Source organism: Misgurnus anguillicaudatus, chromosome 19 (assembly GCF_027580225.2).
Source record: "Misgurnus anguillicaudatus chromosome 19, ASM2758022v2, whole genome shotgun sequence".
Classification (NCBI taxonomy): domain Eukaryota; kingdom Metazoa; phylum Chordata; class Actinopteri; order Cypriniformes; family Cobitidae; genus Misgurnus; species Misgurnus anguillicaudatus.
The window spans coordinates 5,304,802-5,326,375 of NC_073355.2; the positions used below are offsets into that span (position 1 = coordinate 5,304,802).

General features: G+C 38.1%; 1 protein-coding gene and 3 long non-coding RNA genes across 6 annotated transcripts in view; 1 reads left to right on the plus strand and 3 right to left on the minus strand.

The window, feature by feature from the left end:
• fam20ca (FAM20C golgi associated secretory pathway kinase a) overlaps positions 1-21,574 on the minus strand; it is a 91,763-nt gene that overhangs the window by 68,485 nt on the left and 1,704 nt on the right. For both annotated transcript variants that reach the window (XR_012359076.1, XM_055184431.2), the window contains exons 2-3: positions 18,536-18,710; positions 5,969-6,047 (exon numbers count right to left, since the gene is read on the minus strand). Coding sequence is in view for 1 of the 2 variants with exons in the window: in XM_055184431.2 (XP_055040406.1) it covers positions 5,969-6,047; positions 18,536-18,710 (254 nt within the window). In the remaining variant the exon portion in view is untranslated. The remainder of the gene's footprint in view (positions 1-5,968; positions 6,048-18,535; positions 18,711-21,574) is intronic.
• Positions 9,979-11,618, minus strand: LOC141350966 (uncharacterized). The gene is made up of 2 exons (XR_012359080.1): positions 11,357-11,618; positions 9,979-10,896 (listed from the first exon to the last, which is right to left on the minus strand). It is a non-coding gene; the product is annotated as an uncharacterized lncRNA (long non-coding RNA).
• LOC129455007 (uncharacterized) lies at positions 11,624-13,260 on the plus strand. The gene is made up of 3 exons (XR_012359079.1): positions 11,624-12,042; positions 12,506-12,642; positions 12,961-13,260. It is a non-coding gene; the product is annotated as an uncharacterized lncRNA (long non-coding RNA).
• LOC129455006 (uncharacterized) lies at positions 12,738-14,600 on the minus strand. Of its 2 annotated transcripts, XR_012359078.1 has the most exons (5): positions 14,299-14,600; positions 13,676-13,758; positions 13,446-13,577; positions 13,257-13,357; positions 12,738-13,146 (listed from the first exon to the last, which is right to left on the minus strand). It is a non-coding gene; the product is annotated as an uncharacterized lncRNA (long non-coding RNA). The 2 variants fall into 2 exon arrangements; XR_012359077.1 differs by having other exon boundaries at positions 12,738-13,357.

Genomic DNA, 21,574 nt, shown 5'->3' on the forward strand with positions numbered 1-21,574 from the left:
ATATATTTGATCATGGTATTAAAGTTTAACTAGCAAATACCAAAATGTGTTCATACAGTTGCAAGCTAGCTATCATGAAGCTAGCTCAAGCTGTAATACAATTTGTTCTACATTCTGCTAGCCAGTATTCTGTTATCATACAGAATTACTGTACCACCCAAAATTTTGGACACTTTACTATCTCTAATTCCCATAAATTATCCTTAAAAGTTTTGAATATTTCCAAAATTCCCCAGATTAAGTTCCAACGGAAACTTACAACCCTACTATTAACCAAACAGCACCGTATGATTTCAGGGTTAAGGTTTAATGACCTGGAACAGCACTGCTATTAAACAATCATTTGCTAATGATTTAAGGGTTAAGGTTAGGTTTAGGTTAGTGAGAAATCCTATTAGTTCATAGGATCGTTGTAAGAGGAACATTAATTGATATTGATTAGAAACACATCCTTCTTGGACGAATTACTGTGCACACACAAAAACATATGAGTCACAGTCTCTCAATGCGTTGTGCTGAAGGAACGCTATAAAGAAGAAATATGTAAACCTGCACCAAACAAAGCCCTCATCTCCCTCCTACTCTCATTTTGACTCTCTCTCTTTCCATGCCAGCAGCGCTTAACGCTGAAATAATGAAAGCGTTCATTGAGCAGAGCTTTCCTGCATAACACAGCCACTCCTTTAACATTCGGATGGGTCGAGAGCTTTTTCGCCCATCTGCCCTCTGAATGAACGTGCAGAAAGTTTGCACAACCATTTATTGCTGCAGTTCCACCTATTTCCCAGCCAGATAACTTGAGCTCAATAAACTCCTCGCACATACCTTAGGAACCGGTGCAAGTGTCCACGGACAGATTAGCATCAGCAGCATCAAAAGAAGCTTTGATGCCCGCTGTGTCCGCACAGTGGGGCAGGTGAGGGCCCTGCACCCCAATGAGGATTCTGGGAAATACTATGAGCATTTCAGAGCTGGAGAAATCTACAGTCATGTCGGAATACGGGAGATAGACGTTAACCCTGGGAATGAGGGTAACCCGCTGGTTCATTCGCCGTAAAAAAAGTGCAAACTCAATGCTTTGAGGACCTTGATGTTAGATCATTGGATTGGGACCATATGGCAGGCTATTCATGTCAGGCTATGATATGACGGATAGATGATTCGAGGTCATCCATCAAGCTTAGCACGTGGTATTTGCTTTTTTATAGTGATAATTCACAGGAAATTGAATTTTTTGTCATTTCTTCACATAGGTGTTTGTGCATTGAAAGCAAAACATTGAATTCATTGTCAACATTTGTTCTCATTGTAAAGGCATTTTTTCTTTTGTGTTTTACAGGAAAACAAGAAAGTCCAATGGGTTTGATGCGACACAAGCATGCATAAATGATGACTGAATGTTAGTTTAAGAGTAAACTATGCTATTAACTGTTATTACTCAAAGCGCAAACCAATAAAGCAATGCCAAGTTTCACCAATGGCACAGCTTAACACCTCAGTGTAAATAAAGCACTCTTTGTCAGACAGTCTAGAAGATTATTAGTTATTGCCAAACATTGTATATAGATGACTTATATAATCTCAGCAGTACATGAAAGATGGATTATGTTTTATCAGATGACAATGCACTCTTGTGGGAGGATCACGCTTAAATCATAAACCAAGTGTGATAACTTTCTCAGGCTTTGTCACGAGCTTAACGCTGATGTAAAGTCAAGCGCTATCTTAAATGTGTTACTGTGTGTGACAAATCTAATTAAATGACTATAAATAACATCTCAGCTTGAAAAACATGCAAGGAGGCGGCAAGCCATTGCCAATATATTATAACATACGTCTTTCTTTCCAAAGTCCTACCTATGTAGCAAACATCAGATGCTGGCATTCACACTAGGCTTTTTAACTTCTGTCGGCCTTTTGAAGGGGTCATATGATGCAATTTTATCTTTTCCTTGGTCTTTGGAGTGTTAAAAAAAGTTGCAAAGATTAAAGTCTCAAACCTAAAGAGATATTCTTTCTAAAAATGAAAGCTCATCCATGCCTTCCAAAAATGCCTCATTTAAACACACCCCGCATATCTACGTCAGTGTGTGGGAAGATTTGCACAACATCGCCCAAAGTATTGTTGCTGCCAGGGCCATGTCATGGAGACGGTATTTTGGTAAGGGTTGTAACTTCTCCGTCACATGAGGTATTTGGGCTATCAAAACGAAATTGTCACGACAGGGTAGGGAAGTAGGACGCATACGCAGAGTTCACATGAAATAAATAACATTTAATGATAAAATAGGAAACCAAAAACACGAGGAGTAAAATGACGAACAGGTAGCAAACACAGGAACATCCAAAATGTGACACGGGGAACAGACAGGGTAGTAATGACAATGACAATCTACCGGCAACCGGAGTGACAGAAACAAGGCATATAAATACAAAGACAATTAAACATAAGACAGGTGTGGTGTATTGGCTTAATGAGTCAATGAGAGTCCAGGTGAGACGGATCAGTGCAATACACAAAACATGACACGGACTAGCCGTGACATAACCCCTCCCTCTACGAGTGGCTACCAGACACTCAAATAAACACAAAACAAAAACAAAGTCTGGTAGCAAGAGTCCAAGGGAGGGGTGGAGGGCTTGGGGACCCTGGCGAAGCCGGCATCCGCCGGGACGAGACCAACAGGAACGGTTGGCCGGACTGCGCCAGGAGAACCGGAGCGATCGCTCCGAGAACCGAGGCAGACGAATTACCCCCCTCCTGGGAATCGTCGACGATCAGCTGCCCCCGGTAGTCATCTCCCATCCCCTCGCGGAAACGGAGACCCTCTCTCGGTAGCCACCCCGGGGAAATGATCGGGCGTGGTCCGTTCCGGATCCCCCTGCGAGCAGGATGGTGGTCCTCCGAGGGACCGTCGACGACGACTCAACCGTTGGGGGACCGCCTGGGCCGATCCTCCTCCCGCATGCTCGCGGGAGCGAGCGATCGCTCACGGTGGTCCCCAAGAGACATCGGGGCTGATGGGGAATACACCCCGATGTCACTACTCCCCCTCGACAAAACTCCTGGGGGAGCCGCCCTCCGTGAAACCGCTGCGTCCAGTGCTGGCCGGTAGATTCTGTCACGACAGGGTAGGGAAGTAGGACGCATACGCAGAGTTCACAAAATAAATAACATTTAATGATAAAATAGGAAACCAAAAACACGAGAAGTAAAATGACGAACAGGTAGCAAACACAGGAACATCCAAAATGTGACACGGGGAACAGACAGGGTAGTAATGACAATGACAATCTACCGGCAACCGGAGTGACAGAAACAAGGCATATAAATACAAAGACAATTAAACATAAGACAGGTGTGGTGTATTGGCTTAATGAGTCAATGAGAGTCCAGGTGAGACGGATCAGTGCAATACACAAAACATGACACGGACTAGCCGTGACAGAAATGCATAGATGGCCAATCAGATCATATGGCACTTTTTAGAAGATGTGCTAAGTAAATATCGATACATTTCAGAAAAGTGGGACATAAAGGAGCAACAATAATGTACAGTATGAGATTGTTTTTACCTTAAACGGAGTAAACACATTGCATTACACCAAAACTAATGTTCTTTCTAGCACCATATGGCCCCTTTAGCTTTCTTCTGCTTTCCCACTGCATGGTACAGCTCTCTTTTGGGGAGGGTTGCATTGTGTAGAGTTCCTAGTACCTGGTACATTAGTACCATTAATACCATAGTACCACCTCGAATGAGGTTCCAAAAATCTTAATAATAAATATGTTTGTGAAACCTAGAAATGCAATGAAGCCAAAGCCACAAGTCTGAAGAAGATATGTTTCACGTTTGAGGTCAAAAATGAGGTTCTTGGAAGGGTTTTTGTAAGACTAGTGCCTTTTCTAAGTGCCAGTCAGCCCCAAAATAAAATTCTTTTGTTTACATGCATACACGTTCGTTCTTATTAGTATTTATCCTTATGTTAGCGTATAAAATGCCGTTTCCACACCAGGAAATAAAACGTCACACAAAGATCGTTGGATTTGTTTTCTAATTGGCTACACATTCTGTCTATCAATATTTTCCATTAAGTCATTGGAGGAACAAGCGAGTCAGATGACGTCACGGTATTTGACAGCGCTGTTTGGATATTATGTATTATAGTCCCGCTTAATTTTTAAAACAAAGTTTGAACGCGGGTTTAAACGCGAGTGTAATCTCATATACACGACATAACGTTACGACGTAAATAGTCCTCAGATTGTATATTATATTGTATTAGAAGATGTTCATGTGAAATCTGATGTAAACAATGGACAATATATCTATATTTCACGGAATATACGCATTTGTGGACAAAAATGGTCATTGGATGCATTATATAAGACGGTTTTCACACATCTGAAACAGACTGAATTCGATTTGTTCGATCGTTATATCAACACAAAGGTAAGAAGTCCCGTTTATATTTTGCATGTTGTCATCTCGACTTCTGTAACAAAATACTACATTTATGATGCTAGAGCATCTGTATCTCAAAACAGAGACCATACATTGATGCTAAACCCGTAGACCTTCTAAACGATGTATAGTAATGTTAATATTATTCATGTTTGTAGAAGGTAGGCTATATAGATATTGTTAGCAGCGTAAAAAAAACCTGACATCATCCCGCGGCTTACTGATCCGACAGAATCGTCACTACCTCCATCACTGCTACATGCAAGATTCGTTAACCCTTGTGCAGTGTCAAGTAAAATTTGTGATATCTGCATCTGCGCTTTGTTGTACGAGCTCCCAAACTCTTGTATTTTTAGCAGTGAAAAACATCCACATCCATTGCTCCCGTAATGAGCATTTCTTTGTATCACGTTGTATTACGATGATGTCATGGCAGTAGAGGCGAGGCGAGTATAACAATAAGTTAACTATAAGAGGTACTAAACTGCATTGGAAAAGCAAACTGAGCCAAAGTAAAGCAAGTTGAGTCGAGTCATGCCGAGCATAGTCGTACTATGCAATAGAAAAGCGTCATGATGTATGTAGTTTAGACTAGCTTAGACTACAACCATACCAGCACTAATTCATCCTATATAAATCCTTATAAATAAGGCACCTTGTTTAGTGTGTAAACTGCATATGTACCTAAGGCACCGATGCTCCGTAATAAATGCATTTGTATGTCTTTCTACCCATCAAGCATGACTAAGAAACCACAGATGCCATCGACAAAGAATAATCAAAGAAAACAGAGATGTGGCTTCCTCTGGGCGGAAGCAATCAAGCGTCCCATAGCAATTATTTGATCATAAATGAGTCAGGTAGCCCTGGCAAGGTTGTTTCAACAGATGCAATACGGCAGAAACACGCCATTGTACCGCCCTGTTTTTTTCAGTTATACGACTTCTGCTGAATAATATCCCTGAGAGCTATAAAAGTGTCTTTTTTAATTAAGTGGATAAGCCGAGCAATGTTTGCTTAAACCAGATTGAGTGACGCACCACCAAAGATCACGCAGGTGCTGTGAATCTCACTGCTGTCATCCAAACACTGTTTGCTATAACTCCTCAAGAGGGCAGACTATCTAAGAATATGTTTACACACAATGATGTAGTAAAAACCTGAAAAGTTTCTCCTTCATGTATGTATCAGCCAAAATGCATAAAAACTTAAAACTTTAGTTTGAAAACTTTGTAGTGTAAACGCCCCCCAATTTTCAATAATTAGGGGTAAAACCACTTTAAATATATCTGTGTTTTTTTTTAATCAAAGACAAGGACATATGAACAAATCTAGCTTTATACACACATTCAAAATATACAACCCATATAGTTGTTGTTGAGACAATAAAGGCTTTGTGCCACACCTATTTAGTACACTGGCAGTGCAGGTATGCAGAAGAAAAACTGGTTATTCATCACACCCCCGCTGTAATGATAACCATAGACAGCAGTGTCACTTACTTCATGGGCTTGAACAGGGCTTGTCCGTAGTTTTGGAAAGACATGATAAGCTTCAATTGGGTGCCACCGGACTTCATAGCTGTAAAGCAAACAAAATAAATGCATCATTGAAAGTTTATAAAAAAACGAAAGAGAAATCAAATCAATGTAAATATCCAGCATTCATGTGCAATATCAGTGAAGGGTGTGAAAAAACAAGTCTTTGTGTCATCAGGTCTCAGATCATGAGTGCAGAATTACATGCTTACATAAGCAACCAACCATCTGATATAGGCAAAGTGTCAAGGGTGGAATATAAGTAAAGCGGTGGTGGGCCGTCAGGGTCAGCAAAGCCTTCTCTGCTGGCCTAAACACTATATGAATCACTGATTTACATCTTAATATATGAAGAGTTTGGTTCCAAAACGAGATATCTCAGTTTTTAACATTTTTGTCAAAACATGTTAACATGTTTTTATTGTGTTTTATTGTGCTACTTAGCTGTATTTTATTTGTTATGAAGGCTTAAATCAAAACAAACGCATTTTGATTGATATTAATTTGAATGCACATCAAAAAACAAGATTTTTGAAAAATTAAAAAAATGGAGGAAAATCTTATTTTGGAACCAAACTCTTCATATTTGTCATGAATGTGTATTAATCAATCCCATAATAGTCTACTATCTTTATTTCGTAGCTTTTTCCTTGGTTGCGCTGCTTTCAGTAGTGTATATTTATGATAGAGCATTTATCCAATCATATTTCAGCTAGCGGCTTCAGAACAAACAGTGCTGGCGCCTTCAGTTTAAGATAAATGGCAATGAAATCATTGCATTAACCAATCAGATTTCGAGTTGGCGTTACCAGGGCCGTCTAGAAGGCTTACAATTTCGTCAGCGTTTTTCACATCATTTGATTGGATTGACCTTCAGCAGTTTCAAACATACTGGGAATGTTTGGGAAACATACCGAATACAACGTCCTCCAGCTGAATGCAGAGTCACACAGAACTGACTGTAATGTATGCCCCGACTGATTTTAAAGGTAAAAATCTTGTTGAAATCCTTGATTTTTTCATCATAAAAATCTGGCAGCTGTACGCATTGACATGTTTGGCGGTGATTATTCCTGTGTCATCTGCTTCGGCCTAAAATGAATTAAAACTTATGCCAAAAATAGAAAAGGACATCATGTTGTACAATAAAGTGATCAACGTTTTCTTGAGGAAAGAAAAGAGGATGGATTTTGTTTACAAATAATCCACATGCTAATTTGTTGAGTTTAATGCATTTTATTTAGTAAGCAAATAATATTTGTAAAATGTTAATTTTGTGAATATCACTATTTTATAATGCTATGGTTCTCAAACTTTTTCAGCGTGCGGTGTACAGTGTGTACAGTGCATTTCTTCGCGCCCCCCCCCAAAGAAAATTTATGACAAAACAAAACATAAAATAGTGCTGTTGGTTAGTAGCCTTATATTTTTTTGGTTTAATTACACATAATTCATGATAAATGTATGTATTCTATAAAATCTCATAAAACTGGGGCCCCCCTGGCACCATCTCGCGGCCCCCAGTTTGAGAACCACTGTTATAATAAACCTTTGAAAAAGTGCTTTCCATTATCTTTGAATAAAAGTCTGTCAACAAAGTAATTTGTTATACTTTTGATTCTTCAAAATAGTTGGTAAGCTTTTTCAAGAACCATTTATGCGATTTCTTCAACACAGTCTCACCCCACGGCGCCAACACTCGACGACACCTGACCATGCGTCAATATGTTGACGCGGAGGGTATACCTTTCGCGTCATTTTTTGACGAACTGGGGACTTCAATACTATTAGGTACGCGAAATTAAACAGTTGTCACCTGGCGTTGGGGTTAGGGTTAGGTTTGGGTAGGGATGTCATTATGTAAATTTAACCCTAAATCGACGCGAAAATGGTAAGAAAATAGGAAAGAGAATGCAACGGACTTAATAGTATTGAAGTCCCCAGTTCGTCAAAAAATGACGCGAAAGGTATACCCTCCGCGTCAACATATTGACGCATGGTCAAGTGTCGTCAAATATTGACGCCATGGTTGATTTTTTTTTGCAAAGATACCTTTTAAACAGGATTCTGTATATTATTTAATGCGTCTCTTTTTATAGTATCTTTTTTATAATAAAGTAAAAATTGACTGTTATTACTTGAGGTGTAAAATAAAATAATTTCTATTTTACTTTGCAATTTAACTTTTAATGTGTTTTTATTGCTGTGCCATCATAATGATGGTATTACGAGATGGATTAATTCAGATAGGACACCACTGAAGGCCTAGGTGTGAAATGCACGGCCTGCCACTGAAGTAAAGTGATTCATGGTATACATGTCTGGACATTTTGAAAATCCACAGATATTCTGAGGGACCATATCATGAAAATAAAAAAGTCACGCTGAAACATGTTGAAAAGCATCAGTAACAAAAATTGTGTTTGGAAAAGATAATGTGACATTGTCTGTGAAAACAAGACTAGTCTCATACTGTAATCTAATGATGAGATTAAGAGCATCAAAGTTTTGATTCAAATTGATTTCAATCTTTGATCTCAGTCAATATTAAAGATATCAAGTTTATATTTTCACTAAATGATCTTTACATTATGTATGATGACATGTTTCGGTGTTTGGCTGGGTTTACACAGACAGGGTCACATATGACAACAGAATTGTTAATAGCAAGTGAACTAGCCCTTTAAGAGTGTTTCATCACAAATACAGCCACTCCCTAGGGTACAAGTAAATCATATTAAAGTCTTTGACAGCTTTACTTGCTGACGACAATCATGTTTATTACAAACCACATAAACCTCCAAAAACACACTACTGTCTGTTGTTAGGGCATGTTTCTCCTGGCTTATATCGGGACAGGTTGTGCCAGATATAAGTTGTACTGTACATTCCTTTCCCCACTATAATGGGCGGTTTCCCAGACATGACTTAAGGTTAGACCCAGACTATAATGCATGTTTGAGATGTCTTAACTTAAAACAGCATGCAATGACATTTCTTAAAATATAATAGTGCCAATGTGTTGTCGTAAGATGCACTAGTAAAGATTTTCCAAAAGTATGTTTGTAAAAACTCATAATATAAATAAACCCATAAACCCTGTCCAGAAAACCACTCCTAAAGCGTAGAGTATAGTCTGTTTTGTAAAGGTGCCAATGAATGGATTGAAATAATCTGTTAAATTGTTCTCTGATATCTATATAGACGGTTTGTGGCTTTATTAAAGAGCACCAATTATGCTAATAAATTGGCACGTTAGCACGTAAATGCAGTATCCCATAGTACATACATGTTATTAAAACTTGAACTAATGCATTGTGAGTCTTATTCACCTTATTCCGCCACGCCCCTTTTTAATTCTTCGCTCTTCCGCATTTTGTCAACCGACTTCCGCTGCTAATATGGCACAGTGCATTCGGTGGTTAGTTTGGGGGTTAGAAGATTGTTTGTAGTTCACTATAACTTTAGCCAAATGACAAATATCGCTACTGCTGTTAATGTTTTAAATTAGGAGCACGGAGAAAACTTCATAAGACGCTCGGTTAGTCTTATATCGTCCCATCAATCGTCTCGTGGTTAGACGATATGAAGCGGCCGCGGCAAGTAACCTATGGGACATATTACCTCGTCCTGTCAGGAGTTGATGGATCAGCATTGGAAATTATTAAAGTACTTATGCCTACCAATATTTACACAGTGATTTCGTCTTTTTTAAAGCAAATGTGCACCTTAGCCAGTCCAATAACTATTTCGTTTTTATGTGGTACCATGATAGAATTCATTTGCAAACTTGTCAACACTTATTCCTTCAAATCAGGAGACTTAAATCCTTTTAAGTGGAATCTAAAGCTCACATATGGTTTAAGAAATTACTTACATATAATATCTGATCACACTGTAAAGGTTTATATAACTGCATGGCAGGTTACATCTGATAACATAGTAAATGTTTAATAAAACTGCACAACATCTGATCAAATTGTAAAGGTTTAATATAAATGAACAACATCTGATCACATTGTAAAGGTTTAATATAAATGCACAACATCTGATCACATTGTAAAGGTTTAATATAAATGCACAACATCTGATCACACTGTGAATGTTTAATATAACTGCACAACATCTGATCACATTGTAAAGGTTTAATATAAATACACAACATCTGATCACACTGTAAATGTTTAATATAAATGCACAACATCTGATCACACTGTAAATGTTTAATATCACTGCATGACATCTGATCACATATGAAGGTTTAATGTAACTTTACAACAGGTAAAGCAAGACCACCCTGCAATAAATTAAGACACAGCTTTATCGGAGTCATCAGGAGCTGATCCCAAGTGTTTATCTGGAAGCTGTTGGTGTATGTACTGGTAAAGTGCTTGGTGACTGTGTAATGGATGCAATATCAACCCTGTGTAAAGCTGACAAAGATGGTTGTTTCTCAGCAGAGATATGTACATTTGTGCCAGCTCAACACATTGAAGCAGTTTCTCGGACAGGGTTTACAGGACTAGGATTTAATTATATTAGGACATTTTAGTTTTTACAAACAAACCCTACAAAAAAACAAGACTGGTGCGCATCTTGTGACAAAACAATGGCACTCATATATGTTGATGTATGTCAGTAAAAGGTGTTTTTAAATTATTGTAGCTCAAATATGCATTTTAGCCTGGGACCAGCATAAGCCCTGTCAGGGAAACTGCACCATTGTTTTCCCATATCAGATGTAGGTTGCTTCAGGTTGAGTTGTGATTTTAAAGTGTAGTTGTGGTCAGAGACGGATGGATCCTCCCATTGTGTTTCTGCATCACAGTTTAGGAACATGTTGATTGTATCATCCTCACAGTTGTCCACTGCATCACTACACATCAATGCATCTGTGAAAACAATATAACCATATGTTATGTTAGTATTTAAAATAAACTTGCATCATGAGAATTAATATATAAATGGCACCCATACTTAAACAGAACAGTGTGTAAGAGAGAGATGCATTAAATAGAGACAGTAACATTATACACACAACCTTTAACTTCAGTGTTAAATAATACGTTGTTTAATAGGTCATTATCAATATATCTAAATGAGAAATAAACTGACATTCTAGCATCTGAAATCTCAGTAACTTGTAGGAATCACGTGGGCTACTGTAAGAATGCAATGTACTATAATATCTCGTTGTACTATCGTAAATATAAAAATATAGGTGGACAATTAAAACCATTCAAATAGTTGCATTTTATAAACTAACGTTACTGATCTTAAGTGTATTTGTAGAACGGACTTCACAAATCTAACTTTAGGCGAACGAGCACAAAGTTAGCTAAGACAGCTTACCTGAAACTGGCCACCTTTTCAACAGCCGGCGTGGTTTAAAGTTTCCGGAACATCGTAGTCGAACCATTACTTGGGATAAGGGTGTTCCTCGGTTTGCTTAAAATTGGTAAGAAAGAAACATAAAGGCGCTCGAGTGAGCTTTTTAAGCTTAACGCGTCGCCTTCAGTCACTGCCTCAGCTGCTCATCGTCTATGCGGCCGGAAGAACGTTGACAAAATGAGCGAAATGGCGCCGCCCTTGTTGTCGTGAAAAATAAGGTGAATAAATTGCTTACATACCTCACCGATTTCCCACTGTCTGAAAAACGCTCGGTTTAGTTCCTGTCTCCGCCTCCCAAAATGTCTAGTGTAATCGGATTGGTCAGATGACTACTCAACTGTTATTGGTCAGCTGGGTTCGTCGTGTGTTTGAAAGGTTACGCCCCTGACTACGTGTGGGTTGACACACCGGTTCTGACTGAGAGAGTCACAGCCTCAGAGGCAACGTAAACAAGCGTTATATTTCTCTATAAACGATGGTGTCTGTACTGCCTTACCACTTCGAGCTCGATCCAGAGAGTTCAGAAGGCCGTTACGATATAAACGATCTCCGTCAATGAATGCGATTGGATTTAACTTTTTTAGGTGTCCTTAGCTCTGCCAGAATGCTAAACGAAGACGAAAATGTGTTGCAAAGACATCCAAAAGGTAATTATAACGTACTACATAACTATATGGAAACACCAAATGTAGCACATAGAAAGTATTTGTTGAAATGATTATAAAACGATTTCACTTGGTAATTTCTACATTATTTTACTATAGTAAAATGTATTATAAAAGACTGTTTACATACTCTATTACTGTGCAAACTATATGGAAACACCAAATGTAGCACATAGAAAGTATTTGTTGAAATGATTATAAAACGATTTCACTTGGTAATTTCTACATTATTTTACTATAGTAAAATGTATTATAAAAGACTGTTTACATACTCTATTACTGTGCAAACTATATGGAAACACCAAATGTAGCACATAGAAAGAATTTGTTGAAATGATTATAAAACGATTTCACTTGGTAATTTCTACATTATTTTACTATAGTAAACTTCATTATAAAATACTGCTTACATACTATTTTACTGTGCTATGTTTTTACTTATTAGGTTTTAAGGAGAATGCAACAGGTTCCAGGGCCTCTTACCTGCGTGATTCATCATCCAGGTTTTGCACAAATTGTCTAAATCCCTACACACAGAACATTTATTGTACCGACTATAAGCCTTTGAGGCGCAGGACTAGAGTAAGTTTTATTACATTTTTAAACCAATAACACTAAAGTATTATTATAGTAACAAAGTACCCAAAAGAACAAAAGATGTAACTTTAAAGAAAATATAGTAGTCAGTCAAAAGTTTATTTATTACAAATATATATTTAACTGTTAAACAATATACAAATAAACATACTTTAGTAACCATATTGTGCTCTTCTCTCAAAAATTGTTCAATTCACTTCTTACAGCTATCTATTCAGATAAATGGCATATCAAAGCTTTGTCAGCTGGTGCTATCTAAGACGACACTTTAGGGTTATCATCCTGTCGTGTGTTGTTCTCCAGATATGCTTGGAGCTTCCTGATCGGAATGTTGGCTTCCGACGACCCCTGCACTGAAGATGGCATGCAACCACGTCCTCCTTTGAAGGTCTCTCAAACTGTGATGCCAGGTCCATTGGAATCGGGGTTTCCTTCAGCTTATCTTCAAATACCTCATCAAACACAAGCCTGATCACATCATCCACATAACTGTACAAATATTGCAGTCAATAAATCTTTTGTTTTGATAATTTATTTCCCTGCTTCATACATTAAGTTTTTAATTATGAATGTATTTGAAATAAAACATTACTGCTTACAGTATGTCACTTGTGTGTTTTGGGAACATAGCCTTGTACTTTCCCTCTCCTGCTTTTGTTATGGCTTGGTGACATTGTAATGGATGGCTGCAAGGTACAACCTGTAAAAATATAAATATGCAATTCATTTATTCTAAAAGTAAATACTACTTTACTTTATTTAACACAGTTACTAAAATACCTAAATACCTGCACAGCATTCCAATAAATGGGAAAGTCACATTTTTTGCTGCAAATCTGAAATCTCAGGCTACGGACGGCAAAGGCATCCACTGATGATGGTGATTGAAACATTGTGAAACGATGCTACTGCCTGGGTTCCTATGATTATGCAGAGAAAAAAAACTTTGTCATCATCAGTTATACATTTAAGACTGGTAGTGGTTTCACTAGCTAAATACATCATATGTGTTACACACCTTTGCTCCTCATATGCCTTGTACTGTGTGTAATGATGTTGCATGTTTGCATACAGTGTAGAAGGATGTGTCCAGCTGCGAATCTAGGATATACACAAATAAAACAAACATGTATTCAGTCAAAAAGACATATTATAACAATAGAGTACAACGATTATAAATCGTTAGACTATTCATTAAAACGTTAATGTATTACATGTTACATGGCCCAACATTAGCAACACACATTACGTGTTTACTTCGTTTCAAAATCTAAGAAAGCTTAAAGTAAAAACAACAGTAAAATACATATCACGTTAAACAAATCATCTGTACTTCGAGTTTCTTGAGTTTGATCATGAGAACAAACTTTACCGGTAACAGTTTAGCTGGAACAGCTTAGCAAGTTTGTAAACACGTCTAAATAAACATCGATAAAAACGATAGTCTGCATAATTCAACACACACGTGTGTAAATATGGTACGTTGTTTATGAAATACATTATTACAACACAAAACAATTAGCTTGCAAGCTTAGCTCTACACATAGATATATATCTGAGCTCTACAAGCACATAATGTTAAGCTCCGGTTACAGGTAACGTAACTTACAGTAAAGGCAAATAATAAACATGAATACTTACAGCCTGTGATCCAGAAGTGCACGGTAATCCAACTTTCAGGAGGAGACGTCGCGCAGCTTTGGTTCATGAGAAGCAGTTATTGTGAAAACTCCGTGAACAACTTCTGACTGGATTTTTCCGGAACCGTATTAAACATGATGTCCTCTGTGTTAGTCCATAAAGTGCTATTTTGCCCTTGCATCTAAAGAGACAGCGTCTACTCGAGAGATTTAATCGCTTAAACAATGAAACAAGAGTTTGCAAACAGGGTCAAAGCAGGGACTCCCAACCTCCGCCATTTTAGCTCTCTTCCGACTCAGCGCTCTCCACCCCCGTCTTTGAGGGCGTACCCAAGCCAAGCAGAGAGGGCTGAACTATGATAATGTTGGTCTTATCTACGTCACCAATCCCAGGAAGTAAACTGTTGCCTACAATCCGAGTGTTTTTTGTAGTCCTCGAACGTTAGAGACGATAACTCGCGTCATCGTTTTCTTTGAGGTATGTACTTTTTGAATATCGTTAGCATGTACTAATACACACTTACACACAAAAGGATGTTTAAAAACGTGTATCTCATAATAGGTGCTCTTTAAGTGCAAAAATGATCCAGAGACAAATTTACATGTCCATTTACAACCCTAGGATTTGCTTTTAAAATGCAATGGTCTATTATTACCTTATTTGAAAGGGTCATGAATAATAATGTTGAGCTCTGCTCTGATTGGCTATTTTTACAGAGCAGCTCCTTCAGTAGCTCTCTGTGTGTGTAAACAGATCTTATGTGTGAGTCTGTATCAAATAAAAATACAGAATTTGAGGAATAATCAATTGTTTGGAGGTTGTTAATGGACATTTCTGAGTGGTAATTTTGTTTTTGTTATTTAAGTATGGACCTGCAAAACGTAACTGTAACGTCAATAGCAGAACTTAAACGCAAACATATAGTGCTAACTCAACAGTCACAGCTATGTTTTTAGCATTGTAACAACACTGTACTTTATCTAATGTGTAATTTAATGTTGGGGGCGTACATCGCCACTCACAGTTGGCCTGTTTCCCAGCTGTCTTTTGCATGCACAAGGTTTACATAAAAAGGAGGAAACAAACATGTTTAATAGGTCATTAACATATACAAAGCTTGTATTATTTATCTATTCTTAGGTAAATACAGTTTTACATTCTACGGCACCTTTAAGTGTATGCAAACATACACCCATTGGTGAAATGCACAGCATCTTTTCGGCTAAATACTACATTCCTGTATGCGCATGCGCAACCTTCACGTACAATGTATGCGTGTTTTCAAAAAATTACTGATGGTGAAAATTGTATACGCATACGTGCAAAATGTGGACAATACTTCGGCCTTAAATGCGTAGTGCATGATTTTTGAAAAACACTTTGGAAAAGGGAGTCGGACCGAGTACCAAAACATGCTTGTAGCCAATCAGCAGTAAGGGGCGTGTCTACTAACCGACATCAATGCCTGGGTTACGTATGTGTGGGGCGGGTCTATTAAAAGAAGGTCCAGATTCTATTGGGGTAGGGGCGTGTTTGTTTAGCTGATTTCAAATGTCAAAATTGGCTTTTAGAGATCATGCAACCCGCATTTAAGAGTTAAATCAACACAGTCCAGTCCAGTTCATGAAACCATAAGAAAATTCACAAAACTGTGATAAGATTATTTTTATTTTGGCAGGCTGATTAATCATATCAAATGATTTTATGCTGAACAATTCAGTATGATATTTTCCTGAAGGGGCAACTGCTGCAGTAAAGTCTTATTGATCTCAATAGTTTGAGCTGAAATTGATCCATTCTGCCAAAGGCCTTTAGTTTATTACTTTAAAATACAAAAATAAAACAAAATAATAAAATAAAGATACTTATGATTTGTTTCAAAATCAAACAGGACTTCTCTGTTTGCTTAATTAAATAAATAAATAAGGCCAAATGCTGAATTAGTGTTAATCTTTCATAGCGCTGCTTTCACACACAAATTAATTTACAAAGTACTAAATTTATAACCTTAATTAATTTTAATAGAACTAAAAGTACCTCACACAAAGATTTCTTTCAAAGTGTTGAGCCACACTTTACAAAGCGAGTATGTTTAATTCTGAACCATTTCCTGACCATTGACTTTGCTTGGTGTAAATCAACGTCATCGGATTAATTCATCCATAAAAACACTCTTGACTATAACAGAATCACTTTAGATGTATAGTGGCTAGAGTCTCTGGAGTAAAGACTGTGTGTTTTATAATGCAGATAATGCTGATTGATGTGCACAGTAGTGGAAAGGTCACATGAGATCTTGAGGTGGGCTTTCAGAGACTAATGGAAGAAGAGTTATTGTCAATCACATCATCCACAGGGAACAAGAGGATGTGTGTGCATAACTTCTGCCAAGATTATACCTACAAAAAAAACAATCAATGGATTGAGTGCATGTGCACCTCTATGTTGATCTCTTTCTGGAGACCACACAGAGCTTAGAAATAAAATACATGGCACTTGCATTAAAATGCGCAACGTAGGGACTAAATAACAAAAAATCGAGGCAAACTGTCAGTGTAGAGACATGCTTAACCTTTAATTATAAACCTCAGGAAGGCATCAGTTGTTTAATTTCAGATGTATTCAAGGTATGCGATTTTTGCAACTGCGTGATTTTGTAATTTAGCCTAAATTAAGCTGACAGCCAGTATAGGCGCTGGTACTGAGGAGTACATTTCTTGGTATCTAAATCAGGGCACCTATTATGCAAAATCCACTTTTACAAGGTGTTTCGACACTATTGAAGTTAATTTAACTAAGCTCGGGAAGAGCATGGTCATGTAATCCAACCAATCAGCACAAAGAGGTCTCTATTTAAAGCTTCCTCTTACCTCCGTCCCATTTTTGCAGCATCCCTCCTCCACCCCATTGCCTCAATCCTCGCAACTTTCTTGTTGTGTGGTGCCCGTCCTTTTTAATGAGGCGTTTCTAAATCTTGTTGTCAAGAACAAATGAGTACAGTCCACTCCAGAAACTGACTAGAGAAGGATGACGTGAACTCCACTGCTTCGCTGGTAGTCGCTGCCGAAAATCGCTTATCATTTGCATAAAATTCAACTTTTCGTAACTTTCTCGCATCGCTGGACATATTACTGTCACGATTATGGCCTTTGGCTGACGGTTAATTGTCTAATAAATTGTGACGATTAATTGCTTGTTTAGAGCTTTGGCGGTTATGATGATTAATTGTTTGTTTTATTGACTTTTAATTCTCATAATTTGTTGTTTGTTCATGAAATAATTTTTGTGATTATTAAAAATGAAATCTTTTGTAAGGTTTACCTGGCAGTAAATATTAATACACATAACGCATATTTAAAAGTCATTATTTAATGAATATATCTTTCAAAAACTGAAAATTCTTCATAAGAAGTAAACGCAATAAATTGTCTGAAAAATAACAGAAAATAAAAATGCAATCAAAATAAACTGACTTAACCAGAACAGGCCTTAAATAGTAGCTAAGTCCAATGGTGCGTTTCCCAAAAGCATCGTTAGCCAACGAACATCGTAAGTTCTATCGTTACTAACATCGTTTAACGATTTGGTGTTTCCCGAAACCATTGTTCAAACGAACATTCGCAAACTGCATCGCTAACTTGTGTCGTTGGAACGACAAGCTCTTCGCCTGTCGTTAGAAGCATCGTTCCCATAAGAACACACCCATAAGATGTGAGGTCACACCAATAAAGCCCCGCCCACAGCCACTGACTGACAGACAGGGTATTTTGAGGTAAAACTTCACAGATGCATCCTGGGCACACCTGAGGCTTATATTAAAAAATTGCATAATATGTGCCCTTTAAAGATATACAGTATATAATTATTTAATATGAATCATACCCGCTAAACTTATATTGTTAGTAATCAAGCAGATCAATATGGTTTGTGCATCCAACACAAAAACTCGGCAAACATCCTTAAGTAAATTAGCTTTCAATAGCCGTCACAAAAACACACAGGCGCTAACAGTGCACACACATCCACTATAGGCCCTCCAGCCCCGAAACTTCATTGTTATTCAGCCAAAATTACACACCGCACATCGCTGACCTAGTTGGCTCGTGCCATTCCCATAATGGCTCTAAAGCACTTGGCAATAATTGCTTTTGTGATGAAAGCACAGTCTAGTGCCTTCAGTCGGGCTATGACATTAAAACAGGAGCAGGTCTTCTCCATCTTCAGTGGACAAACTCACCTACGCTGGTGATCTTCTGAGAGGTCAGGTCTTTCAGCAGAGACTCAATGACGGGGTTGTGTCTGGAGTAGAGCTCGTAGCGGTTAATCCCGATGTGGAAACGGAGCCAGTTGGGATATGAGTCAGCTGCGGCCTCTCCTGCCGGACTGTACTCATCTTCCTCGTTGCCTTCGTTCTGCCTGTAAGTAAAGGACAGCGAGGGCATGAGTCACAACTAGCAGTGTTCAGCTTACATGCTGCCGGACAAGAAGAAACCACATGGCCACATGAGGATAAAATTAGTCTAGCATTGGTACAATAAATGAACTGAGGCAAAATATAAACAGTATTATGTGTTCTCTTGTCATAAAACGCATTTTGATCTTATTGAATTTGCTAATATACTAATGTTTGATGATTGTGAAGTGCAGCAGATGGAGATGCTTGAAGAACACATATAAGGGTTAACTTGTTTGGATGTGTCTGCTGGACCGAGCCATGCACAGAAAACACTACGATGGCAGTGTGAACGACCGAATACATCACTTAAGCTAAACGTCCTGTCAATTCCCTCTGGCCCGTGACCTTTCCACAACACAACGACGACAAAAAGCGTAATGGTTGACAAGGATTTCAAAGTGTTAAAACTGAGAGTATTCATGTTTAGGTTTATTCGGATCATTCAGGCATGGTTTAAAGCGATGTTTAGTTAATTCAGGCATGGATAACAGGCATAGAGCGTATAAGCTATCCCTGAAATATCCCAGGAGGATGCGAATGCTGGCCGAATGACGAAGAGAAAGACATGATGCAGGATCAACTAAAGCCATGACACCAACAAAACCTCTTCGGCTTAATGCCTCTGACAGCTCAAAGAAAAACAACACATCACACTACAGGAGCAAAGATGACTTTTAACAGCAAAGCTTTTAACACTCAACATGAGTCACGATGAGTCGGGAATCTTAAATTAAAGTACCCACTTGCATGTTTTTTTCCCGTCACGTGTCCTGTTTTTAAAAATACACACTTCTGTGTTTAAGTTTAGTTCTTCTATTCTCGGTTTCCTGAGGAAAATCTGTGCTTTATTTTTTTGTTTTTTAATGTTGTACTGTGTAAGGTTGTGTATGTAACCATTTACACTTGAAACGTACATATGCTGGGTTATTTTCAATAACAAGCGATAAACCCCACACAATGGGTTGTTTTCAAAAATGAAAATTTTCTCATCCTCATGTTGTTACAAACCTATGAATTTCTTTTTTTTCTGATAAACACAAAAGAAGATATTTTGAGAAATGAGGGTAAGCTCCCAGTTGATGATACCCATTTAATTTCATTGTATTTGTTTTTCCTACTATGGTTACTAGTGTTGTAGTCAGGACCACCTAAATCGAGACCAAGTCATGACCAAGACCGAGACAGGCCGAGACCGAGACAAGACCAAGACAGGCCGAGACTAAGTTAAGACCAAGACAGCAAGTCACTGCTTTAAAACACTTATGATAAGATGTGGAATATGCATGATTGTGTGTGTGTGTGTGTGTGTGTGTGTGTGTGTGTGTGTGTGTGTGTGTGTGTGTGTGTGTGTGTGTGTGTGTGTGCGTGCGTGCGTGCGTGCGTGCGTGCGTGTGTGCCATCAGAGAAGTTGATAAAATAATCAAAGGCATTGTAGATATGTGGGACTTTGTCTATAAGCAAATAAAAGTGAATAAACACTAAAGACAGTCCTTCCAGAAAAACGCGGAGTTTTTTTGTGATTGTTGCGGGCAAAAATCCTCGATTTTGCGGCACGTTTTCTTAAAAAATGCGATGGAATATGCGGGATATTTATGCAATTTATGCGATGGAATTGCGGGAATTGCGGAACTTGCAAAAACTGCGGAAACTTGCAAAAGCTGCTATGATGTTCACGTTACATAATCACGTCACTTCATAACGTTCCCATGGCAATAATGGACACGGCTGCGCTTTTGGGAAGTAACATTTTTCAACTTTCTGCTTATATATATGTGATTTTTGCTACGAAAATGCGGAGATTATGAAATCATGCAAGCCCCGCATATTTTGTGCGTGGAAATATGTTATTAATGCGGCGAAAGTGTGTCGTATTTGAAAAAATGCAGCCCCGCATAAATATGCGGACTTTGGCTGATTATGCAATAAATCGCGCGATCGCACAATCGCGTTTTTCTGGAGGGACTGTAAAGAGCTGAAATCCAATTTTTCCTTGGCTTGCCATCCACTTAACACAATGCAGGTGTTTTTAGTAATAAAATTTAAAAAATTGTCATTGGGAGAAATGTAAACAATGCTTAAACAATGCCAACATCATATGCCAAACCTGAATAAACTGCATAAAATGAATGATAAAAAATAGATTTGTGATGTGCCATCAGTTGTGGTCTTGACCGGTCTTGAAATAAAATTCCGAGTCCTCTTTGTCTGAGACTGAGACGAGAACGAGTAAAAATGCGGTCGAGTCCAAGACGAGACCAAGACCTTTAAAAAATGAGTGCTTACCATCATTTATCAAAATATCTTATTTTGTGTTCATCAGAAAACGAAATTCATACAGGTGAGGATGAGAAAATGATGACATAATTTTAATTTTTGGATGAACTATCTCTTTAACCTATGCTGTTTTTTAACCCACTGTTGGGTCAAAGCTAAATATTTTCAGGGATAATTTAACTTAACAGCTGGGTTTGTCCCTTTTTGACCCCATGCTGGGATAAAAAGAGCCCAATTTTTTTTAACGAGTATTTATGATTTGACATGCAATGCAGACAATTGGGGTAAATTGTTACTTTACATCTACGTGTATTTATTTAGTCATCATGGTTTAAAGTGGTACAGGACTTCACGGTCTTGGAGACCTGGTTTGGGGTACAAGCAGGGCTGGAAATGAGGGGGCAGAGTCCAGGAAGTGATTTTTTTGGGGGGGCAAAGTTTCACCTCAAATTGGTTAGAAATTTGTGGAATTGAAAAGGAATTATATTTAAACAACTTAATAGCATTTAAAACAACTCCCCATTATGTGTTTTTATTGCATCTATT